This window comes from Emys orbicularis, chromosome 10 (assembly GCF_028017835.1).
Source record: "Emys orbicularis isolate rEmyOrb1 chromosome 10, rEmyOrb1.hap1, whole genome shotgun sequence".
Classification (NCBI taxonomy): Eukaryota; Metazoa; Chordata; order Testudines; family Emydidae; genus Emys; species Emys orbicularis.
This window is the reverse complement of record NC_088692.1, coordinates 76,769,571-76,795,005: the sequence shown is the minus strand read 5'-3', so window position 1 is coordinate 76,795,005 and position 25,435 is coordinate 76,769,571. Positions and strand designations below refer to the sequence as shown.

Below are 25,435 nucleotides of genomic sequence, written 5' to 3'. Positions count from 1 at the left end.
CTTGGCTGGGCTCTGGGATGAGCACTGGGATTAGTGTCCAGATATTTCGCGTTCAGCTGATTCCATTTCTCAGATGCCACTTCTTCAAATGCCTATTGCCTCCCTGCCACCACAAATACAACCCTAAAGCTCCCCTACAAGACAGCAGGAGGAGCTCTGAAAGGGAAGGTGAACTCTACAGGTGGCACTAGGGAGCAGGGAGTGCTGCAGACAGAGGTGGAGATGTTGCAGAGAGCCGGAGGTAGGAATGCTGCAGACAGCACAGGGCTAGGGTTGGAGGAGCTGGGCTGCGGGGTAGAAATGTCACAGAGATTATGAGGCTAGTTGCAAAGAGCAGGTGGGATGATGAGAGGAGCTGTGGACTGAGAGAACTTGTTAGGGAATGTTGCAGAGTGCAAGAGATTGCTGAAGAGAGTATATAAGATGAATGATTGATGTCTTATTTAAACATCCTAAAGCCTGTTTTATACCAGGGAAATTAACTGTTGTTGACAACACATGTCAGCAGTAGGTGGAGCTGAGCTGGTGCTGAGCACGGCTGAGCGACAAACATACACCAGAACAAACCACAGCGTCTGAAACAATGAAGAACATAGCTGGCCATGGTCTGCACTTGCAGTTGGACCCTGCTCGTCAAGGTTCGACTGGCTGACACCTGTTGTCAGCAACGAGTAATATTTCTGGTGTAGAACAGGTCTGGAAGCTAGCAACGTGTTGTTGATAGATGGTTGTTTGATCTGCTGCTCATTCCAACTCCCAACAGACCAAGAGGCACCAAAGAAATCTCTCTTTCTGCCCCGTCTAGGTAAGGAACAAAGGTGATGTTTAAAACATATTAGCTGGTCCAGGTCAACCTCAGAGGGGTGCACAGTTACCCTCAACCAGCTAACACTTTCATAAAAGTGTGACACCTTGTTTACACTAGTGTCTAAATTAGTTAAAACCTTTTAAAATGCAACCTATTCTCCTAGTCTAGACAGGCCCTTCCTCCCTCCCTGTAGCTGGGGTAGTGTCAACAGGCTAATGCCATTAGTATAAGTGACAACAGTGCATCCAGTTTTATGGAGAAGGCTGCAGAGAGCATGAGAAGACGGGTTGGTCTGTCACTTTCTCAGAGTGTGGGGCTAATTCGGTTTATTAAGGATTGTAAAACCAGGCAGATTCTCAGCCCATCAGAGGGGTTTGTTCTTTGGGGATAAAACACCGCAGTTCATGCGATGGACATTTGGTCAGCATGGGGCAGAAATCCCCTGTCTTCAATGAGCACTGTCTCTTTTTGCCCCCAGCTGTTTGGACACTACAGCTGTTAAAATTATACTACTATGACTTTTTTTTTTGTAATGGATAGCTTGTATGTTTGTTCCTTCTTTCTTCATAATCAAAAGACTACAAAAACTTCCAAGAAACAATTGTCTGTGAGCAGGGAGCAAGTCTGGAGTATTTAATAAAAGAGGAAAATTAAAGATGACTGCAAATAGGGATTTACAGTGGAAATTTTAAAGTAACCTTAACTCTAGCTGGTGCTACCACCCACGCTCTGATTTTACACACATACAAAATGCTACACAAACTTCCAAGAAACAATTGCCTCTGAGCAGGGAGCAAGTCTGGAGATTTTAATAAAAGAGGAAAATTAAAGGCGACTGCAAATAGGAGTTTACAATGGAAATTTTTAAGTAACCGTCACTCTAGCTGTTTCTACCACCCAAGCCCCGAGTTTAATACACACACACACATACATGCTCGCTTTCTGTCCTTCTCCACGGCTAGATAGAGAGGGAGACACACATGGGGTAAACACAGAGGGAAAGAGGATATTTGAACACCATAGAGATGCGGAGCAGCCACCAATGGTATGTGCACAGCAGGGGCTCTGCAACCTTGCCTTGCATAGCAGCTCTAGTGAACTCCCGGGTTTCAGAGTAGCAGCCGTGTTAGTCTACATCCGCAAAAAGAAGAGGAGTACTTGTGGCACCTTAGAGACTAACAAATTAATGGACACAAATCTGACATCAGGAATCATAATACTCAAAAACCAGTGGGAGAACACTTTAACCTGTCTGGTCATTCAATGACAGACCTGCGGGTGGCTATTTTACAACAGAAAAGCTTCAAAAACAGACTCCAACGAGAGACTGCTGAGCTGGAATTGATATGCAAACTAGATACAATCAATTTAGGATTGAATAAGGACTGGGAATGGCTGAGCCATTACAAACATTGAATCTCTCTCCCCTTGTAAGTATTCTCACACTTCTTATCAAACTGTCTGTACTGAGCTATCTTGATTATCGCTTCAAAAGTTTTTTTTCTCTTACTTAATTGGCCTCTCAGAGTTGGTAAGACAACTCCCACCTGTTCATGCTCTCTGTATGTATATATCTCCTCAATATATGTTCCATTCTATATGCATCCGAAGAAGTGGGCTGTAGCCCACGAAAGCTTATGCTCTAATATTTGTTAGTCTCTAAGGTGCCACAAGTACTCCTGTTCTTTTTAGTGAACTCCCAGGCTCCCTAGTAAGTCAGCCCTGGAGACCCCCTGCTCCCTGGAGAGGGATGTTTACACTTCTCCCTGACAGGCTCTTTCGGAGGGAGCTGCCATTTCAACGCTGGCCTTTTATCAGCCAGGACACTGCAATTTGCAGCAGGCCTTTTTGTATTTCCTGATGGGCCGACGGCAGCCTGACACGTCTGATCTGCCGCCACCAGTGGCGAGAGGAGCAGCCAGGCTGCATGAGGGCTGGGAGTGAAGTATGAAGAGAGACCACCCTGTGGCACTCAATCCCCAGTCCAGCTGGCAGGTGTAAATTGAAATGACTCCCCTTGCCACATCGGTCACCTTTATTGTTCAGTGTTTTCTCTGAGAGGCCATAATAAAAACTGGGGGACTTTTATTTATGATGCTTATCTGTGGGAAGCCCAGGCTAAAGTGAGCCCGCTCCCATTTTACTGCTTTTTCAATTTCTATTGAAAGGTGTAGTTAAACTCGGACAAGTTCATTTGATTTGCTCCTGCAAGTAGCCCCCGCCCCTCTGGCCCTGGGAGCAGTGCTGGGTGACGTATGCCAAAGAAAACTTCTGCATGCCTCCTGCAGGGTAAATACCCAACGCAAGGAATGCACCTGAGTGGACAGTGCTATGTCTGCATGGGTTATGTCGCTCAGGAGTGTGGCTAATTCACACTCTTGAGCGACATAACTAAAGCTGTAGGGTAGCTATGGCCTAATATCCTGGGACCAACACAGCTAGAATACTCCCAAGGGCTTCAGAGACTGGTCCACATTCAGCCCCAGGCTAACCTGGGGTAATATCTGCGGAAGTCAGTGGTAGTTAGGCCCTCTCATGCCAGGGCTAACTCCTAACCAGCACTGATGTGCAGCCACCACTGGTGTGCAATGCAGCAGCTGCTTCATGGTGCACAATAACGCTGCAGAAGAACTTAAGGAAGGCAGTGAAGGCCTTGAAGCTGATGGGTGAAATTAAAGAAGAATGTTATTATCCTTGCTGAGGTTTTGACAGTGTCTGGGCATGAACTCCCCTTTTTGAGGGAATGCGCTGGGGATTTTAAGTGACACAAGTGGCCAGGGCCTGGGCTTTATGCCCTGCCTGAAAGATGGCACCTCCCGCAGTATCGTTTCAGCAAAGAGAGGTGTGGCGGGTCCCTGTTCCAGTTCCTTCAGAGGCTCCTCTGCAGCAAGCAAAAGAGAGGCCCTATTTATCTGATGTAAAGACCTTCACGCCTAAGGAGACCTGACTCCAGTTCCCCGCCCAGCGCCTCTGGGCTGGCTACACAAAGGACTCAGTGTACGCTCACAAACAACAAGACAGGGCTCAATTCATGGCTCTGCCTGAGCTCACTGCCCAAGGGAGAGAGGTTCCGTCTAGCAGCCTCCCTTTCCCAGGGCTGCCCTCTCTCTACCTCATCCCCTTTGTGAGGATGGCAGCACAGATGCATTAGTGAATCAGGCTCAAGGGGTTCATGGTCTCTCTGAACTCCCCGAGCTTTGTGGGGTGTTCCCTTGGCCCAGGTGTCTCTTGGAGCCCTCCTGTCCCAATAACTAGGCTGGTGTCTCCTCCCATCACTAGTAAAAAAGGGGCTGGGGGATGCGAGGGCAGCTACTGGTGTTCCAGAGTGTCCATTCTGCCCACCACATAACTCCCCAGAGAAGGGGGCCCAGGGATGACCAAAGTATGAGGGAAAAAGCATCCAAAAGGTGTAAGGCTGTAATGCCTGGGACTACTGGGTAATCCAGGGATTGGACTCCATCTCATGGAGCCAGGACAATAGGGCATAATACAGTAATGAGACAAAGACCCTCTCTAATAGGTGATTCCAGAGAGTCCATGGCCCACCCAGGCACTCTTCAACCATGGGTTATCTCACTTAATGAGGCAAATTGTTGCTTGACTCCAATACAGCCCTGGAAGTGTGGGGGTGGAATGGCTCCAAGGCCTTCGTCTGGAGTATGAATGTCTGTGTAAAACCAGGCCCCAGAGCTCTGGCAGTGGCAAGGCTTAACAAGGAATGGCTTTGTCACACTGCGGTGTCCAGCTGGCCTGTTCTGGAGCATTCTGTTTGGTGAGGTCAATTAAAGGAGATGTCAAAGTGGTACAATAGGTTATGACTCATCTGCAATATCTGGCTAGTCCTAAGGAAGACAAGGCTTGCAAAATTTTAATTTTTTTTTTGCCAGGAAATGGTGTCTCCACTTCATCTAAGAGCAGATGGATTTTCTCCTTTTCTATTAAATACCTCAAGTACTTGGTCTCTCATGCTTTTCTCTGGGCTGGCTTCCTTCAGCAACACACTGTCCTACAGGTTGTATCTGCACTCCGAACTAAATGAAGGACCATCTCATCCAAATAGGCAGCCACAAGCTCACAATGATGGCAGGGAGAGGTGGTCCATAAACTGCTGGAAGGTGGTAGGGTGCCACACAAGGCATGGTAGTGAAATGGGAAAGCCCCGGAGTGGGGAAGGCTCGCTTCTCTTTGGATTTGGCTATGAGGGGGACCTGCCAATGCCTCTTCGGTATGTCTAATAAAGTGATGTATTGTGTTGTTCCTAACTTGTCAAGCAGCTCATCCCACTAGGGTATAGGATAGGAATCGACCTGTGAAATCACATGCAGTTTCCTGAAGTCTGCACACTATCACCAAGACACCTCTGGCTTGGGGATCAAAATGCTGGCACCGCCCCCCAAGGACTGTGAAACTCCGACATCAGTGCGAGAGCCACCTTGCAGAGCTCTGGGGAGAGGTGAACCTTTCAAGAGCCATTCCCAGAGCCTCATCACTAAGGACACTTGTTTAATAACCCAAACCTTTGGGGAAGGATTTGTTTTTCCCAGTCAGAAATCGATTGCAACAGTGGAGCAATAATCTCTGTGAACAGGAGAACCCCAGTTTCGGCACTGACACCACGTTCAGCTCCTCATTCCTAATGCAATTATGCTCGTGTTTAGCAGTCAAAACACAAAAATATCAAGGGTCCAATTTTCTAAATACTTGGAAATAAAGCTAGTAATTATTTCAAGAGGTAAGCGCCACTCCACTTACAGTACAAGCTTTAGAGCATGATTTCTGCATCACAGGAGACTAGCATCAGACACATTTGCTGTCTGCTCCACACCACTCAGAGATTTGAAACAGGGCTACGTTAACGCAAACTGAAACCTTTTTGTTCACACCAGGAGGGTCAACACAGGGCAGGCAGAGCACCCCTCAAATCACACCCCTCTAATGCGCTTTACCATGCGGTATAGACAAGCCCGGCTGGTGTTTTAATCTCTACCACTCTGGAGGCAGGTGAGGCAATTATTGAAATGGGGCCAGCCTACAATAGCTCCTAATTCCCCTAGGATTAGGGACATCTGGATCACAATTGGGACCTCTGACCAGAATTAGTGAGCAAAGCCCCAGTGTTTGGGTCCAGTGGGCACCCCAAAATCAGATCTCTGGATCTAGAAAGGGGAACTGGAAATCTCACAGGATCTCTAACCACTGATGCCAGCCAGGTCAGACATCCTGAAAGTACAGCTTCTCTAGGGTAGAGTTTTGGTATTTTTACTCCTGGCCCCATCAGAATTCTGAGGTGGGTGATGCGCAAAACGAAATGCATGGCAGCAGAACGATAACCTCGTTTTTACAAACCAGAGAAAGTGTTCAGGGGGGTCAGTTCAGTCCTTGGCTTTGTTTGGCATGGGAATTTCACAGCTGCTGAAAGGTGTTGATTTGCCTGCCCTGCAGACTACAGCCCCCTATCCATAGCATTCCCAGGCTGCCTCCTGTCTCAAACCTGCTTTGACCATATGGACGCCCTCTAGGGATGAGGACAGGGCCGGCGCTTCCACTAGGCGACCCTAGGCAGTCGCCTAGGGTGGCAGGATTTGGGGGGCGGCATTTTGCTGCCCTCGGTGGAAATTCAGTGGCGGGGGGTCCTTCCACTCCGGGCCTTTGGTGGAAATTCGGCGGCAGGTCCTTCACTCACTCCGGGACCCACCGCCGAAGTGCCCCGAAGATGCGGAGCGGAAGGACCCCCCCGCCGCCGAATGCTCAAAGGAGGAGCGCTGCCACCTAGGGCGGCAAAAACCCCGGCGTCGCTCCTGGATGAGGAAGAAGTCCAGTCTGCATGGCTCTCTGTGGAGAGTGCTGACCCCTGTCTGCTGGAAGCTGGACTGGGAAGACCGACTCATGTTATCCAGGCAGTCAAGTAGTCACTGGACAGTAACAACTTTTGGTCCCTACTGGCTTGGCCTGGATTCAAAGCAGTGACCCAGAGGAGGAAGGTTCAGTGGCCCTTGCCCTGCCCTCTCAGCAGTCAGCTCACGCTTACCTCAGGAACTTATTCAGGTCCCCATGCTTCATGTATTCAAAGACCATGATGAGAGGGTCCCCGTCACCGCAGACCCCATAGAACTTGACAATGTGCTCATGCTGCAGGTTGGTGAGCAGCTCTGCCTCCCTCTGGAAATCCTTGCGGGCTGCCAAAGTGGGGTCTTTCAGAGCCTGGAAGAGGGGAGCATACAAACAGAATTGGGAGGGTGTGAGTCAGAATGACCAGGCCTGGTCTCTCCAGCGTTGGGCTCTTCGGGGTAGAGGATTCTGCAGAGTGATATTGCCTGTTACACGAGGATCTCAAAGCACTTTACAAACAGGTACGAATTAAGCCTAATAGCCCCACTGTGAGACAAACCAGGTTCATTATCCACATTTTATTGATGGAGAAACAGTGAGCTGTCCAAGGCCACAAAGTGAGTCAGTGGCAGAGCTGGGAACAGAATCCTGTAGTGCCAGCTCCAGTTTCATGCTCTAACTGCTGCACTGAGCTACCCTCCTCCTGAAACCCAGCCTGGGCTGACACTGAGGGGGGAACCCAAGAGTGGCTGGGGGAAAGAGACTTGGTAGCATTGCCTGAATCTGCTGAGTAAATCTGGAGAGCGAACAGATGGGAAGAGAAGGAAGCTAGAGGAAGTTACAGGTGGGCTGGAGACCTTTTATAGGAGCTGCCCTCTTGCATTAAGTGCACTGTTCCTAACCCTTCAATATGGTTTGGGTTTGGTTTGAACCTGGGACAAGGCCGAAGTCTGTTTGGATTTTAGGAGGAGTAGTTTGCCTTCCCTACCATTAAACTCCAGTGTCTTACCAGCAGGTGCTAGAAATATCACAGATCTCTTCACTTCCCTGCGACAAGGAGAGACAACCTGCTCCTTTCCCACTAAACACCTGATGGTTTGCGGGCTTTGTTGTGGGACCCATCACGGAGTTCACGGTCTTCTCACAGTGCTGTCAAAGGGGCCTTTACTCCCTACCTATGTGCCTCAACCTTACCCTGGAGGCACCTCCTGTAGGAGTTGGCAAAGGTGGTACGGCTCCATGGCACCAGTCAGCCCTGCTGAGCTTGAGCCGCAGTTACTGCCACTAGGCTGGAGTTTCTTCCTATGTGGACAGCAGCCTACTTGGCAATAGAGCTCATTCCCCACCTCATTTCACAGAGAGCAGCAAACAGCCCTCAGAGGGTAATAGATTCCCATTATTACCAGCTTGGGCAGGATTTCAACTGGTGACCTAGGGGCGAAAGGCTCAGTATCTCATTATTACTCCGCTCCTGAGCCAGCCAGCCCCCTCTAGCTGTCTTTTCTTTTGAAATAGCTGACGACACCTCCTTTCTTCTGAAGACGGATTTGCTGGGCTGTGCAGTTATTGGGAGGATTTTTCAAAATGCCTCTGAAGGACACTGTCAAATCTTTCCTCATCATTTTTAAAATCATGTTTTTATTCCCTGCTGTTTATAACAGCTCCCTGAGAGATTGATGCTGAAATCTGTATCCTTACCAAAAACATCTCCTTTAGCACATTTGAGCACACCAGTTTGCTGCTGTTATAGGGTAGCTTACAAGCATGCACACACTTGTTATTGTAGGGTGCTGGGAGGACTTGACTGCACATACTTCCTGAATATACGGTCAGGTTCCGCGTGAGTGCAGGGCTGTACACACTGTTTATTATTGTACAGTTGCTTATGGAGGTTGGTTTGGACACTGCTTTGTAATTGTAGGTGTAATAAAATAAAAATAAAAAATATATGGAGATATACCTATCTCATAGAACTGGAAGGGACCCTGAAAGGTCACTGAGTCCAGCCCCTTGCCTTCACTAGCAGGACTAAGTACTGATTTTGCCCCAGATCCCTAAGTGGCCCCCTCAAGGATTGAACTCACAATCCTGGGTTGAGCAGGCCAATGCTCAAACTACTGAGCTGTCCCTCCCCACTATCGTTTTGGGAGAATCATCACAAATGCCATGGACTGCGAATCAAAAAAGGCTGCTCAGATTTAGTGCCACTTGATCCTAACAATATCCCTTGAAATTATTTCTTCTTGGGTGCCCACCCTACCAGGACATCTGCTGTCTGCTTACCAATCTCTGTCTGTGTAATGATGTCATTGGAGTTACCACAAACCCCAGTCCTTCTCTTGTCAGTCTGTAAACTCATATGGTCACCCCACTGATTGGGGACTAAGGACAAGACCCTGCTCATCTTACTCATGCCTGGAATTCAAAGGCACAAATAGTCAGAGGAAGGCCAGCAGAACTTGGCAGTAAATGAGGCACTGGAAGAATGTTCAGCATTTAGGAAGCGCTTTCTCATTTGCTGTGTCTTGAGGCAGTGGATCTATCGAGTGAGATGCTGAAAATAAATCCAGCCTGTCCTGCAGCTTTGTCAGGCTAGACCAGTGGCTCTCAAACTTTTGTACTGGTGACCCCTTCCACATAGCAAGCCTCTGAGCAGGGCCGGCTCTGGCTTTTTGGCCGCCCCAAGCAAAAAAAAAACAAACGGGGCGGCCAGAACGGCAAAGCAAAAAAACAACAACACCTGCGGCGCGGCCGGAGCGCGGGTGCAGGGGGATCGGCTGGGGTGGGGGGAGGGGAAGGGAGCGGGCGGGAGAGAGAGAGAGAAGGGGGCGGCCAGGGCTACAGCAGGGGCGCTGCCACGCGGCCCCTCCCGCTGCGCCGCCTCCTGCCGCGAGGGCTCTGCTCCGGTCGGCGGGGAGGGAAGGAAGAGGACTGCCCTGCAGGGCGCTCTGGTTCTCCGTGCCGCCGCCCCCTACAGGGCGGCTGGAGCGGAACAAGAACAAAAACCAACCAAACCAAACAAAACAAAACAAAACAAAAAAGTGGCCGTGCCGCCCTAGGATTGGGCAGAATGCCGCCTCGAACAATCTGCCGCCCCAAGCACCAGCTTCCTCAGCTGGTGCCTGGAGCCGGCCCTGCCTCTGAGTGAGACCCCCCCTGCCTCTGAGTGAGACCCCCCCCCTTATAAATTAAAGAAACTTTTTGTATATTTAACACCATTATAAATGCTGGAGGCAAAGCGGGGTTTGGGGTGGAGGTTGACAGCTCGCGACCCCCCATGTAATAACCTCACGACCCCCTGAGGGGTCCCGACCCCCAGTTTGAGAACCCCTGAGCTAGACACTAAGCTTAGCAAAGTGGCAAGTGCTCTTCTTCCATCCATGTGCTTTTCCCGCTGAACCAATCTCCACAGGTTATTATCCAAGCATGAGGCCACTCCTCTTTGTTCCTTCCCCCACCCTACACCCGCTCAACACATGGTATAACTTCATTTTAATTCTCTGCCCTCACGGGACAGCCACCTAGAGATATTTAGATGGATGACGGTCACACTGTGCAGATGGCAAAACATCCATCCTCATCTCAGGCACCTGATTATTTTTAATCATTTAATATCTTTATAGTATTGCTGCTACACCCTTCCAGGAAAATAGCTCCCCTCCCCCCTCAATCATCCTTTCCCCCCTTTATATTTGGACCTGATATTTCAAGGTACAATGACTTTTAAGTTCCCTGAATACATCGTTGATTCTACAAGGTAATGGGAATATATATGTTAAAGGAACATTGTTAAGATTGTAAAGGCAAGGATTTAAAAGTCAGGAAATATAGACGTTGGAAGGTGTGTAGTGAATGAGGCAAAAGAGAAGAGGAAAAAGAAAGGAGGGTCTCATGGTTAAGGCTGTTGAATGTTGCCTGGGAGAACTGCCTTCTACCTCTGCTTCTGCCTCTTCTGGATGCTGGGCAAGTCACTTAAACCTAACTTTACACAGGTGGTCACTAACTGTGAGTTCCTCATTTTCCTCATGCCTGACCTGAGACTCTGGGCTCTGATTTGCAGCTCTCTCAGCACTCACAGCTGCAACTGAAGTCAATGGGAGTTGTGCTTTGCATGCAATACTCTGGCATAAAGGCATCCAAACTGGGCATGAGGGGGTACTTCTCACTTTAATCTCTCAGTGCCTCAGTCCCCCATCTGTAAAAGGGGATAACTCAGGGTGTTGTGAAAATAAAGTCATTAATATTTGTGAAGCACTGAGTGATAAGGACCACAGAAAAGCCACGTGAAGATATGAATAATTCTGTCTTCAGAGCAGGCAACCTTAATGCTGGTATTTCCTACCGTTACAATGCTTGACTTTACAACCTCACTCATGTTCTTTGAATATAGTTTTTGTGTGTTATTTCCTAGGGTTTTAAAAAAGCAAATTGAGAAAACTAAAATGTCATTGAGTGGCATCATATTGACATCCACTGGGTGATCAGCAGGGTTGGAGCCTTCCAACTGCACAGACCGCTGCCAGGTAAGCTAATGGATAACAGTAGCATCCTCTATGTGGACCAGCACTAAAGGGCAACATTTTGCCAGTGGGTTTCACAGACATTTGCTGACAGCAGAGGAACAATGAGATTGGCATCTCAGGTACCATTACAGGCTCCAGAGGGAAGTGTGCCCATTCTCCCAACCGTGATCCCTGCTGTTCTGGTCCCTCCACTCTTGTCTCTTCTCCATCCATAGTTCCATGTCCCAGTCCCACTCTCCTCAGCCAGTGCCAGACCCCGTTCCTCTGGCTTCTCATTCCTGCCTCAGTCTCCTAGCTCACACAGTCCCAATTTCCCACCCCATCGCAGCTCCTCATCTGATCTATCACTCTCACCCACTCTGGCTTCCAGTTGCCCATTTCCCCGCTTCTGGAATTCCCCATCCCCAGTGGCCCCCAGTCCCAATCTCCCTCCTGGGGCTTCTCCAAATTCAGTGCCTTATCTTGTCCCCCACTCCCCAGTTTCTTACCCCATCTCTTTGTCCACCCAGTTCCAGTTCTCCGCATGCACCCTAGCTCATCAGATCTATCTCCCCTCCTACTTCTTCTTCCCACCCCACTGATTCTCAGTCTCAGTCTCCTCTCCCCACCCCGATCCTCATCCACTCTCAGACACACCTCCATCTACAGGTTCTCAGGCTCCTGTCTCCGTCCTTATTTCTCTCCCCAGCTCCCAGTCCAGTCTCCTTGCCCAGCTCCTTCTCCCAGTCTACTCTTTCCCCCAAGTCTGGTTCATGTCCCCTCTGCATTTGAATCAGGCAGCCTCCTTCTCCATGCTGCCTGGGCCCATGGGTGGAGTGGGATGGAGTGTGTGGGGGGGTCACTGAGAGCATAGGAAAGGCTGAGTGTCCCTTCTCTCCATTTTAGTGCCAGGACTGCATGAAACCTTCAGGGAATTTAGCTGCTAAAATCTAAGCAGTCTCTACTGAGCACGTGCAAACTGCAATTTTTCAAAGGCTGATAATTTGTCCAGATTTGGTGGATTTTCACAGGGACAGCGAAAGGCACGTCATTGACACAAAGGCCACTTCCTTGCCAAATTTCAAGTTCCTGGCTCCAAAGCATGGGGGTTCTAGAACTTTGGAAACAAAAGGTCATCAGCATTTTTTAGCATGGGCAAAACAATGCATTTTCCCTAGCCTCGTTCTTGAACACAGCTGAATTGTTTTGGTTGAAATTTTCAAAAAAAAAAAAAAAATCAGCCTGAGGCAGACACCCACCATGGGAATCTTCAGCCTAAATGGTTAAAATCTGGCAAAGGTATTATCAACTGAAAACAGGGTCTTACAATGGGAAGGGTCAGGCAACCTCAATAATGGGCAGTGCGATCAGTCCCGCCTGTAATAAATGAAGAGGAGAAAAGAAAACGATGTTCTGATGTAGAAAAGGAGGTCATCTCACATGCACCTGTAGAAACCAACTGCCGGTGCTACTGAGTCCTGTAGGCTTTCCTGTGGGGGAATGGGGCTTCATTATTGGGGCCACCTCTTTGCCATCACAGTCAGTTCTCAGGAGGTTGAGTCTGTGTGCACTTGCGAGATCTCCAAGAAAACCCAGCGTGCTGCAAGTGATATTGATGCTCCAGCGGGTGGCATTCTTCCATCTAACCCATCATTGAACAAATGCCAGTGCAGTCCTAAGGGGTGTGATGCTGCTGGGGGGTAGGTTTTTGGATGTGAAACAGAAAGCCTTGGTCACTTGTGGTAATTAAAGACCCTCTGGCATTTTGTAAAGGAGGACTGATGTTAAGCTCCGCCAGCCTGGGTTCAGATTTTGCATAACTACCTAAACTTGCTCCCTAAATTCTCCTTGTGGCTTCAACTGGCTACATTATTCTTTCCTATCCTTGTGCCGTCGGATGTCAAACAGCTGTTGTGTTGCATATTGAAGCTGGGCGCATTTCAGAGGTGGCGAAGTCAGTCTTGTGTAAAATGCTTTGTGACCATGACAAAAGGCATTCTGGAGATGTAAGTTTGTAACAACAATTAGTGGGAGATAGTCAAGCTAACGCTACCGCCTACAAGCAAATGGAACTCAGTCGAGCCCTAAGAGATTGTGGATGCATTGTTTATACGCCGTAAGGGTTGGATGTTGTTGAGAGGCAGGCACAAGTCGAGGAACAAGGTTGACACCATGGCACAAGCCACGCTCTCAGATAATTAATCATGTGTGTAGTTATTCTATACATCTCTGTAGCATAGAGCGAAAAGGTGGCACCTTGCAGTTCAGGACCAGAACATACCAGGAAAAGTGAGCTTAAAAAAAATGTCTTAAAAGGTTGATTAAAACAACGCTCTCTTTGGGAACAGGTTGTCTCTGGGGTTCTGGAGAGAGATATTTTTTCTTTGTAGGGTATCGGTTCAAATTCAAAACCACTGATAATGATTTACATGGCCGCAGTTACCATGGTGGATTATGATGTATTTGCCAACTGGTGCCACTTGATATGATAGCACACTTATCCACTAAGCAGAATCCTCCACCCGAGGCCTGGACTTGCTGTGCAAACGTGTTCTGAGTCTCTCAAAAGGACCCTTAAGGGGTGTACGCAGCAGCTGATTGAGACAGTAGAAGCCATGCTGAGCTGGCCTCTGTTGGAAGTCCTTTAGGAGTTGTGTGACCAAGCTGGTAGGAGCAGATCTCAGCTGGAAGTGATCCTTGGAGGATCTTGCAGATCATCCCAGAAAACTTTATTTCTGTGGGGTTTTTGTGTTTGTGTTTTGGATTTGTGTGTGTGTGTGTGTTTTGCTGAGGCCTCTTTGCCTCAACTTCTCATATATAGTTGCAGCAAAAGATAAAACAAAAGGCTGAGCAAAAGGAGGGGGGGGAGGACCCAGAGTTTCTCAGAGAGGGCAGGTGAATTCCATACATTGTTTTTGCAGCTGCATGTCAGCTTTAGCTTCCAGACCAGTGCAGTGCAGATTCTCCTCGGTGCCTCGTGGCCAGCTCAACAGGAAAGGAAAGGAAAGGTTTTGGCATTGGTGAGAATAAATGACCTTGAAGCAAAATGCTGAAACTTTATGTGACTAAGTGGATTTACCACAATCTACTGCATCTGATAAACCTTCCCCACCTACCCTTTCCTATCCTTCCCACACAGTATCATCCAGCTATACCTTGCTGTTCAGCCTCCACTACATTCTGTTCCATGCTCCCTTGAGATTTACCTTCACTGCCACCAGCATCTTGTCCTTGGTGGGGCTAAGGTTGTAGCACTCAGCCAAAAACACCTTCCCGAAGGCACCTTCTCCCAGTTCCCTCTTCAGAACGATGTCTCTCCTCTTAATATGCTGAACATCTGTGGAGAATGGGTTGATGGGGAGGGGAGAATGAATCCAGGTTAATGCAGGGATCGGACAACAACTCGTTACATTTCTAGTGCTTTACAAGCGCTCTACCTTTTCACATGCACCCCTACAGGGGATGCAGCCACGCAGTAGTGGAACTAGAGCTGCCCAAAACATCAGCAAGGAAAGCACTTGAAAGTCATCCTGTTTTTGCTAAAACTCACAGCAGGTTTAACAGGAGGTTCAGGAAACTTTCAGCTGAATCTCCCATGTTGTTTTGGGTCTGTTTGGAACAAAGCTGGATATGATATATGTTCTGGCACCACGTCCATGACATGTTGCAGTTTCACATGGTTTTGATGCCAGACCAGATGAAATCTGAGGGTTTTGAGTGAGTTTTGCATAGAGATTTTGGGTTGGTTTAAACCCCAAAACTCAAGAGAGATACTGTATTTGGGTGCCTGACCCTGGTAGGTCAAAATGAGGAAAATGACCTGGGAGGAGAGAAAGCACTAACTTTTTCGTGAAGTTCTGGGCAGTAAGTGGCAGCAGTTTAGCAGCCCCAACAATGCTACATAAGAGCCCGATCCTGCAACTCTCACTCCCATGAACATTTCTACAGGTGCAGGCTCATCATCAGTATGATTTCATTGACACCAGGGATCAATTTGATTTCAGTGAGCCTCTTCACTTCAGTTAAGGCTGCAGGATCTGACCTAATTTATGAAAGGAAGTGAAGGAAAATATCAACTGAAACGCAGGAAGGAGCAAACCAATAGGAATTTAGCTGGGACACTGCGGTTTATGCTCCGTCTGTTTAGGTCAGTGTTTCTCAAATTGGGGTCGCCGCTTGTATAGGGAAAGCCCCTGGCAGGCCGGGCCAGTTTGTTTACCTGCCCTGTCCGCAGGTCCGGCCGATCGTGGCTCCCACTGGGAGCGGTTCGCCGCTGCAGACCAATGGGAGCTGCTGGAAGCGATGGCCAGTACGTCCCTCGGCCCGCGCTGCTTCCAGCAGCTCCCATTGGCCCGGAGCAGCGAACCACAGCCAGTGGGAGCCGCGATCGGCCGGACCTGCCGATGTGGCAGGTAAACAAACCGGCCCGGCCCACCAGGGGCTTCCCCTACACAAGCGGCGACCCCAGTTTGAGAAACACTGGTTTAGGTCTTTATATAGCACCCATTGGTGCAGTATCTCAGGGCCAGATTTCCGAAGGTATTTAGGTGCCTAAAGGTGCAGACAGGCACCTAGCGAGTTCTTCAAAAGAGGAAGGCAGGCTGGGCACCTATCTCTGGTTGAAATCAATGGGATTTAGGGGCCTAGCCTGCGTAGGCACTTCTGAAAATCCAATTAGGTACCTAGCTACACCTTTAGACACAGAAATGCCTTTGAAAATCTGCCCCTCAGTGCCTTCTCTTGGGGAAAATGCCCTGGCATGCTCAATGACCACAGTGCGCCAAGCACTCTTTTCATATCTCACCCAAAAGATGGCCCCTCCAGCCTCTGGACCGGGTCATGTATGAGTCCCAGTGCTTCCAAAGGGCTTTTTTATGGCTCCAAGGGCCTGAGCAGTGTGGAGCTGGGAGGAAGAGGTGCCCAACCACAGCAGCAGTGTCTGGAAGCTTTGTGCCCGTGGAGGCCAGAAGCAGATACTGGGGGAGCACATTCCCCAGAGCCAGCTGCTTCACTAAGGCACCGGTGCACCACAGACTCTCCCCAGCTGAGCCCTAGTGTGCCGGAGGCAGAGTGATGGCAGCATTAGTGACCCCTCTCTTGTGCTCATGGACCAAATGTGGCTCCATTACGGCCGTCCCCTGTGTGGTAAAGTGTTCCCTTCTCTCTCCCACAGAAAGGCAGCGATAATGCGACCCTCTGGTTATGTGCTCCCACTTTCTTCCATAGCAAGTTGCTTTTGTATCCTTTCATCCATCTCCCTTTGCCAAGGTAGCAGAAAGGATCTGTACTCAGTAGGCAGCATTCTTTGGTGCCCAGATTTCATGTTGGGCTGGTGTATCGAGAAGGTAAGACAACACTGAGACAGCACTTCTGGTGGCTGTACTGAGTCATCTGGAGCATGCCGGTGAGAAGGAAAGGTTACAGCCCACTAGAAGTGCCCATCCCAAGTACCATATCAACCCTGACTCAATTCAATACACAGCTGCTTCACAGGGGGAAGAACACACCCTGTGATGGCACAGGCACTGCTCAACTTATCAAAAAGCCAATGCACTGGAAGAGGAATGAACTGAGGGTTTCCATACAATTAAACCTGCTAATTAGAAGCTCGCAGGCAGGTCTATAAGCTGCCATCTCCAGTCTTCTCGACTGTTTGGGAAGCGAGATATGGACAGATTGCATAAGCAATGGGCCTTGTAATGAACAGTGCCCTATAGTGAATTCTCATTGACCTTTTCATTAATTGTACACTAGGTAGAAAACTTTTAGGTGCCGCTATTAATACTATTAGTAACATTAAGGCATAGGATGGTAGCCACATCCTAAATGACTGGTGTGAAATCTCAAACGACAGTCAAAGACAGCAGCTCAGGTACGGGTTTCTTTGGTCTGGCCAGGGCTGGCTCCAGGCACCAGCGAAAGAAGCAGGTGCTTGGGGCGGCCAATGGAAAAGGGCGGCACGTCCAGGTCTTCGGCGGCGAGTCCTTCAGTTCCTCTCGGAGGGAAGGACCCGCCGCCGAATTGCCGCCGAAGAATGAAGCGGCGCGGTAAAGCTGCCACCGAAGTGCCGCCGATCGCGGCTTTATCTTTTTTTTTTTCCCGCTTCGCCGTTTGGGGCGGCAAAAAAGCTGGAGCCAGCCCTGGGTCTCGCTTAGTTTCAGTGTTTATGGGTACCTAGGAGAATCTGAAATGTCAGGTGTCTAAGTGTAAATGGATGCACTTGGGTAGGGAGAGCCCCTAACCTAAAAATATTGTAAATGGCACTGAATTAGAGATTCTTTTTCTGTGTACCAAGGTATTTCCATGGGGCCCATTACTGTAGTCTGCATACTAAGGATTTGGGTGTAGTGATAAACCCAGTATTTTGAGGCTAGGTCTACACTACGGGGGCGGGGGTGTCGACCTAAGATACGCAACTTCAGCTACGTGAATAGCGTAGCTGAAGTTGCGTATTTTAGGTCGACTTACCTGGCTGTGAGGACGGAGGCGAGTTGACCGCTGCCGCGCTGCCGCCGACTCCGCTTCCACCTCTTGCTGCGGTGGATTTCCGGAGTCGACGGCAGAGCCATTGGGGATCGATTTTATCGCGTCTTCACTAGACGCGATAAGTCGATCCCCAATAGATCGATTGCTACCCGCCGATCCGGCGGGTAGTGAAGACATGCCCCAAGTCTCGGTCCACTGTTCAGCAGCCAGAAAGAGGGCTAAGAGGAGGCTGTCTCATATTGGCAGCAGTCCAAAGATACTGTGCTAGTACTTTATAAAGAAATACTTATCTGGAGGATAGCATTCGGGTCTGGTCACCCTATTTGAAGTGAGATAGTTACAGAGTCCGATGTAGGCCAGTGTAGATGCTGCATGGTGTGGAGCGGCTCACATGTGAGCAGAGACTGATGGAGTTTGAGGTTATTTAGACTAGAGGGAAGATAATTAAGAGGTGACGTGACTGGAACTGAACCAAATACCCAGTTCTGAATCCCTCAGGTCTTGCTCAGAATTCACAGCTCCAACCTACTGTATCTGTAGAATGAAATGAGTATGAACTACTAGACATGGGAAAGTTCAGGTCTGGATTTTGTACCTTCAAGTTCAGACTTGATGTTTGCTCCATTACAAAAATACAAATTTTGGATTAAAGATCCGGAGTTTGGAGCAGGGCTCTGGTGCGGGTAATTTAAACTACCAATGGGTTGTTAACATCATGACCTATGTGATGTCCCTGAACCGGCCAGGAGTACACACTGGAAGTTTTAGGTAAGAGGGAAGATATGTAAGAAGAATTTAAGGAACATAAGAACGGCCATACTGAGTCAAACCAATGGTCAATCTAGCCCAGTATCCTGTCTCTGACAGTGGCCAGTGCCAGTTGCTTCAGGGGGATGAACAGAACAGGGCAATTTTGAACGATCCATCCCTGTTGTTCAGTCCCAGCTTCCAGCAGTTAGAGATTTAGAGACACCAGCAGCATCGGGTTGCGTCACTGACCATCTTTGCTAATAGCCATTGATGGATCTATTCTCCATGAACTTTTAAAACTTAGTTATACTCTAAACCAGGGACCGGCAAACTTTTTGGCCTGAGGGCCGCATCGGGTTTCGTAAATTGTATGGAGGGCCGGTTAGGGGAGAGGGCCGGTTAGGGGAGAGGGTCGTGGCCCAGCCCCCACCTTCTATCTGCCCCCCCTCCCGAGACTCCTGCCCCATCCAACCCCCCCGTTCCCTAATGGCCCCTCTGGGACCCCTGCCCCATCCACACACCCCCGCTCCCTGTCCCCTGACCCCCCCTGGACCCTCACCACCCCATCCAACCCCTCCTCTCATTCCTGACGCCCCCCCCCAGGACCCTGCCCCATCCAACCACCCCTTCTCCCTGTCCCCTGACTGCCCCTGGAACCCCTGCCCCCAACTGCCCCCTGCCACCCCATCCAACCACCCCTCCTTCCTGACTGCCCCTCCGGGACCCCTGCCCCCATTCAACCCCTTGTTCCCCCCCAGCCCCTATCCACACCCCGCCCCCTGACCACCACCCCGAACGCCCCTGCTCTCCATCCAACCCCCCCTGCTCCCTTACCGTGCTGCCTGGAGCACCGGTGGCCACCCGCCACCACGTAGCACAGAGCACTGGGTCAGGCCGGGCTCTGCAGTTGCGCTGCCCCAGGAGCTCACAGCCCCGCCACCCAGAGCATTGCGTCGGCGGCGGAGCGAGCGAGCTGAGGCTGCGGGGGAGAGGGGACAGTAGGGGAGGGGCCGGGGGCGAGCCTCCCGGGCCAGGACCTCGGGGGCCGGGCAGGACAGTCCCGTGGGCCGGATGTGGCCCATGGGCCATAGTTTGTCCACCCCTGCTCTAAACCTTCACAGCATCTCATGTCAATGAGTTCCACAGGCTGACTGTGTGTGCATTGTGTGAAGAAGTACTTCCTTTTGTTTGTTTTAAACCTGCTGCCTATTAATTTAATTTGGTGATCCCTAATTCTTAGGTTATGTGAGGCAGTAAATAATACTTCCCTATTCACTTTCTCCACACCAGTCATGATTTTATAGACCTCTATATACCCTCTATGTACCCTTTATAGGAACTCTATATACCCTTTACAGACCCTCTATGCCAGGGACTGGATTAGATGACCTCTCATGGTTCCTTCCAGTCCTATGATTCTATCATATTCCCCCTGAGTCGTCTCTTTTCTAAGCTGAACAGTTCCAGTCTTTTTCATCTCTCCTCATAGGGAAGCTGTTCCATACTCATAATCATTTCTCTTGCCCTTCTCTGTACCTTTTCCAATTCTAATATAGCTTTCTTGTGATGGGGCAACAAGAACTGCATGCTGTATTCACGGTGAAGGCGTACCATGGATTCATATAGTGGCATTATGATATTTTCTATTATCCCTTTCCTAATGGTTCCTAACATTCTGTTAGGTTTTTTTAAGTGCCACTGCACATTGAGCGGATATTTTCAGAGAACTAGCTACGATGAATCCAAGATCTTCTTGGGTGGGAACAGCTAAGTTAGACCCCATCATATTGTATGTATAACTGGGATTATTTTTTCCAATGTGCATTACTTTGCATTTAACACTGAATTTTATCTGCCATTCTGTCACCCACTTTAGTCAGATCTCTTTGCCACTCTTCACAGTCAGCTTTGGAATTAACTATCTTGAGTAATTTTGTATCATTTGCAAATTTTGGAACCTCACCGTTCACCCCCATTTCCAGATCATTTATGAATATGTTGAACAGCACATATCTCAGTACAGCTCCTTGGGGGACCGTACTATTTAGATCTCTCCACTGTGAAAATGGTCCGTTTTCACAGACCATTTATTCCTATCCTTTGTTTCCTATCTTTTAACCATCAATGAGAGGACCTTCCCTTTTATCCCATGTCTGCTTACTTTGCTTAAGAGCCTTTGGTGATGGACCTTGTCAAAGGCTTTCTGGAAGTACACTATATCGGACTGGATCACCCTCGTCCACATGGTTGTTGACTTTCTCAAGGAATTCTAATTTGTGAGGCATGATTTACAAAGTCGTGTTGACTCTTTTCCTGTATGGCTATTCTTACGTTCTCATGTAACATATCATGTTTATATACATGTCTGATAATTTTGTTCCTTGCAATAGTCTCACCTAATTTGCCTGCTACTGAAGTTAGGCTTACCAACCTGCAATAGACAGGTTCATCTCTGGAGCCTTTTTAAAAAATAGGCATTATATTAGCTATCCCCAAGTCATTTGGTACAAAGGCTGATTTAAGTGACAGGTTACATTCATAGTTAATAGTTCTGCAATTTATATGAGTTAGAACTCTTGGGTGAATTCCATCTGGTCCTGGTGACTTATTACGGTTTAGTTGATCAATTTGTTCGAAGACCTCCTTGGTTGACACCTCAATTTGGGACAGCTCCTCAGATTTGTCATCTAAAAAGAATGGCTTAGGTATGGGGATTTACCCCATATCCTCTTCAGCGAAGACTGATGCAAAGAATTCATGTATTTTCTCTGCTATGGCCTTGTTTTCCTTAAGTGCTCCTTCAGCAACTCCATCATCCAGTGGCAGGCTGCCAGCTTCTGATGTACTTAAAAAAATTGCTGTTAGTTTTTGTGTCTTTAGCTAATTGCTCTTCATATACTTTCTTGGCCTGCCTATTTATACTTTAATACTTGATTTGCCAGAGTTTATGCTACTTTCTATTTTTCTCACTAGGATTTGACTTCCAATATTTAAAGGATGCCTTTTTGCCTCTAATCACCTCGTTTACTCTGCTGTTTAGCCTTTGCAGCATATTTTGGTCCTCTTTTTATGGGGTAAACATTTACTTTGAGTCTTTATTATGGTGTTTTTAAATAAAGTCTATGCAGTTTGCAGGCATTTCACCTTTGTGACAGCTTCTTTCAATTTCTTTAACTAGTTTGCCTCAGTTTTGTGTAGTTCCCCTTTTTGAAGTTAAATGCTACCATGGTGGCTTTCTTTGGCATTTTTCCCTGTACAAGGACATTAAATTTAATTACATTATGGTCACTATTACTGAGCGGTTCAGTTATATTTACCTCTCGGACCAGATCCTGTGCTCCACTTAAGGCTAAATTAAGAATTGCCTCTCTCCTTATGGCTTGCAGGACTAGCTGCTCCAAGAAGCAGTCATTTGTGGTGTCTAGAAATTTTATCTCTGCATCCTGTCCTGAGGTGACATGTACGGGTCAATATGTTGAAATCTCCCATTATTATTGTGTTTTCGGCCTTTGTAGTCTCTCTAATCTCCCTTAGCATTTCATCATCACTGTCACCATCCTGGTCAGTATATTCCTACTGCTATATTCTTATTGTTCAGGCATGGAATTTCTATCCATAGCGATTCTATGGTACAGTTCAATTGATTTAAGATTTTTACCTTCATTTGACTCTATGCTTTCTTTCACATATAATGCCATTCCCTCCCCAGTGTGACCTATTCTGTCAATCCTATATATTTTGTACCTTGGTATTGCTATGTCCCTATCCTCATTCCACCAAGTTTACATGATGCCTATTATATCAATGCTATATTACAAGCAGTAGATAGAGTGGATATCCTGTTGAGGTGGGGGTATCAAGTAGTTCTAATGGATTTAATAAAAAATTGAATGGCTCTATAAAATTTAATAAGGTAATAGAGAATCAGTTTTGTGCTTGGGAACAGTTGGTCACCCTTTCTGGGGATCAGGAAGGAAATGTTTGCTGATCCTGCTTCCCGCCGATCCCAGAATGGCCACAGGGAATTTTGCATAGTGGTGTTTTGGCCCATGTGGAGTAATAATAAATAACATTTTCAAATGCTATAGGACTGAGCTGGTGCAGCTTCTGTGAAGTTCTTGGAGACACAAAAGGCTCGTGTTTGGTCCTACCTTGCTGTGTCAGCATGGGTTTAAAATATAAAGCAATGAAATACAGCCTGGAATTGAATGACTCGGACCTCGTTCTGCTAGACTTTGATCTGGTCTTCACTACCCCATTTTACACTGTAACTTGTAATTAATAAGGCAGCCGGAGTTGCCACCAAAAGACACTGTGTTGCAAGGACACATGGGAGGTTCATCTGAATAAAGCTATTTACCTCCTCCTGGCAAAAGCTGAGTGCTGCCTGATAAACAGCTGCTGTTTGCTGTTCCAGCCAGACGTGGGTGTACTAAATCTGTTTATCTGTCTCTGCTGGGTTGCGGTCAGCCTTGCTAACAAGGTGTATGCAAATGGCCTTCCCGCAAGCTCCATGCTCTTTTTTTTCTTCTCCATATACCGTTAATTTACAAAAGAAAGCTAGTAAGACAATTCAAAAGAGGAATCTAGGCAAGAACCAGAATAATAATTGACAGGAAAATAACCGGACTCAACAGCACTATAAGAACTCATTCAAGGCCATGCTGTACCTACAAGGACAGATGCCAACACAGAGCACTGAACTAGTTGCCATAATCACGGTAACATCTCATAATTCTGGTCCCACAATCGCTACGTTGCTATGGTGATAAGCGATATAAAAAAAGATAGACAATGGATTGATGCCCTTCAGTCATATTCTTTGACCATCAAGAATTCATCTGTAGAAAACATTTTGGCCTTCTCCCATCACCATTGTGAATGGTGCACGAAACTAACTGCAAAATGCCCAACAGGAGGTTAGAGGAAGCCTTAGAAATTATGTTCTAAGATTTAAAAGTGTTAAGAGTTGGGTAAGCAGTAGGAGGTGTGCTCACAATCACAACAGGGCTTCTGTTTCCACGAGACTCGAGGCAGATGGGTAGGGACCTTGGTTCTGTCGTGAGACCTTATACAACCTCCACCAAACCGTTTGCAATGTGGCTGAAAGTGCATTAAGTCAGAAAAATGACTGTCTAAAAATGGCACCTTGTTATGCCCCATCTTTGTTCCCTGTCTCTTAGTCACACCTACTGCTTTTCCAGACAAACATATGTGACTCTTATGAGCCCCACATAACCAATACAGCTTTTGGGGGGCAAGATGAATTCAGCTCTTCCTCACACATCAGCCCAGCATGTCCTGAAGGGGTCAATCCTGCACCAGCCCTCCAGAGATGGACTAGATGAGCCAATAGGGCTTTTCCATCTCCAACTCCTACGGCTGATTCTATGCTCCTATTGCAAAATCTCTATCACTGGTGACAATATAAGAGGCAGAAAGAGCCCAGCTTGATTTTTTTTCAGATCCCAAGTGGAGTTTACAGACTGGTAGGCAGAAAAAAATACGTAACTGCAACAGCTTGATGAGGATAAATCAGAATCTCGCATAGTCTCCTTTTCACATGGCCACTTTTCTGATTATTTACACGTTTTCAAATCACTCTTCAGTCTCATTGTTTTTTTTTTAATTTCTGGGTGTTTTCCATGCCCCTTAAGATGCCCCCATTTTCCTTTTAAGACCTCCCAATTCCAATGTCCTTCAAGCAAAGGACATTATGATATATTGGAAGGTTGATACAGATACTATGGTGATAAGTGTGGCATGCATGCTTAGCATGGTAGATAGATGGGTGGATAGAATCATAGGCACAGTAAACAGCTGCTAGGAATAGGCCTCAAACTATATAAGCAGCACAGAAAGCTATCCCTAGGCTACTGGTCTGGGCTCTTTATTCTCACTGGACTGAAATTGATTTGTGTGGCACGTACACCATCCATCTTCAACTCTCATGAAAAGGGGCCCGTTTGCTGGTATGTGTTTGCTAACCGATTTTGTATCCTGCAGCTCCTGTTTCATGGACAACATGCAGCTCATTTGAGGAAACACAGAACAAATCTATGGAAATTTCTCCCCTCTCTTTCTTTTTGCCTCCCATTTGTATATCGTTATCTTTTCCTCCTGCTATGGTGATGACCAGCTCAAATCCCCCCACTGGCTTCCTCTCTTCCTTCACATCGCATTAATGGTCCCTGTCCTTACCTTATACGCTCTGCCCAGTGCCATTTGAACCCACATCTCTGCTTTCATTTGCCACAATGCACCCCTCCCCTTCATACCTATTCCCCCTCTTGACTTGGTCACTCTATCCTGTCAAAACCTCCCCCTATGCCCTGCTCCTCTCACTCTTCAAAACCCATTTTAAAGCTGAATTCTTGATCTCCTGAGTTCGATCACAAACTCTTTATGGCAGGGCCCTTGTCTTTTTTAGGCACTTCTAAAGCCTGGTTTACACTTCCAGCACACTATATATATATATATATATATATATATATATATATATATATATATATATATATATATATATATATATATATATATAATACTAATGGGTGACAGTTTTCCCTAAGGATGAGTAATTTGCTGCAACACATCATTTATTCTGTGAATGTGGTCTTTTCTTCCGTTCACCAAAAGGTAAAGTTCGCAGAAGTATTCATTATTCACTAATTTCTTCCATGAGTAACGGTGACAATAATTCTTGTGAATCAGCCCTATGTGACTTGCATGCACCGTGACTATTAAAATCAACTATAAAGGTCAGAATTTGCACTACATCTTGTGTAATTAAGACATGTCACTAGCCAGCAGAGTGCATTTCAAATTGTACAGGCGTCAATCAATTGCGCTGCTGAGTTACCCAAGATACCTGAACCGACAAACGCATGTGGTAGGACAGGATCAAAAAGCCTCACAGTCGGCTGTCTGTTAAATCACTCTCTAACTTGGGCTTTTTTCTTAATGAAAAAAGGTTACTCATTTGCTAACTGCATGTGGTCTGATTCTCCAGTCGCATTGGTGTAAATCTGTAGTAACTCTGTTGAAATCAGTGGAGTAAAAT

At 47.4% G+C, this 25,435-nt stretch overlaps 1 protein-coding gene across 4 annotated transcripts in view; it reads right to left on the bottom strand.

The window, feature by feature from the left end:
• Positions 1 to 25,435, bottom strand: part of NTRK3 (neurotrophic receptor tyrosine kinase 3) — a 333,653-nt gene that overhangs the window by 38,841 nt on the left and 269,377 nt on the right. For all 4 annotated transcript variants that reach the window (XM_065412797.1, XM_065412798.1, XM_065412800.1 and 1 more), the window contains 2 exons: positions 14,346 to 14,476; positions 6,837 to 7,009 (listed from right to left, as the gene is read on the bottom strand). In XM_065412797.1, coding sequence (XP_065268869.1) covers positions 6,837 to 7,009; positions 14,346 to 14,476 — 304 coding nt within the window. The remainder of the gene's footprint in view (positions 1 to 6,836; positions 7,010 to 14,345; positions 14,477 to 25,435) is intronic.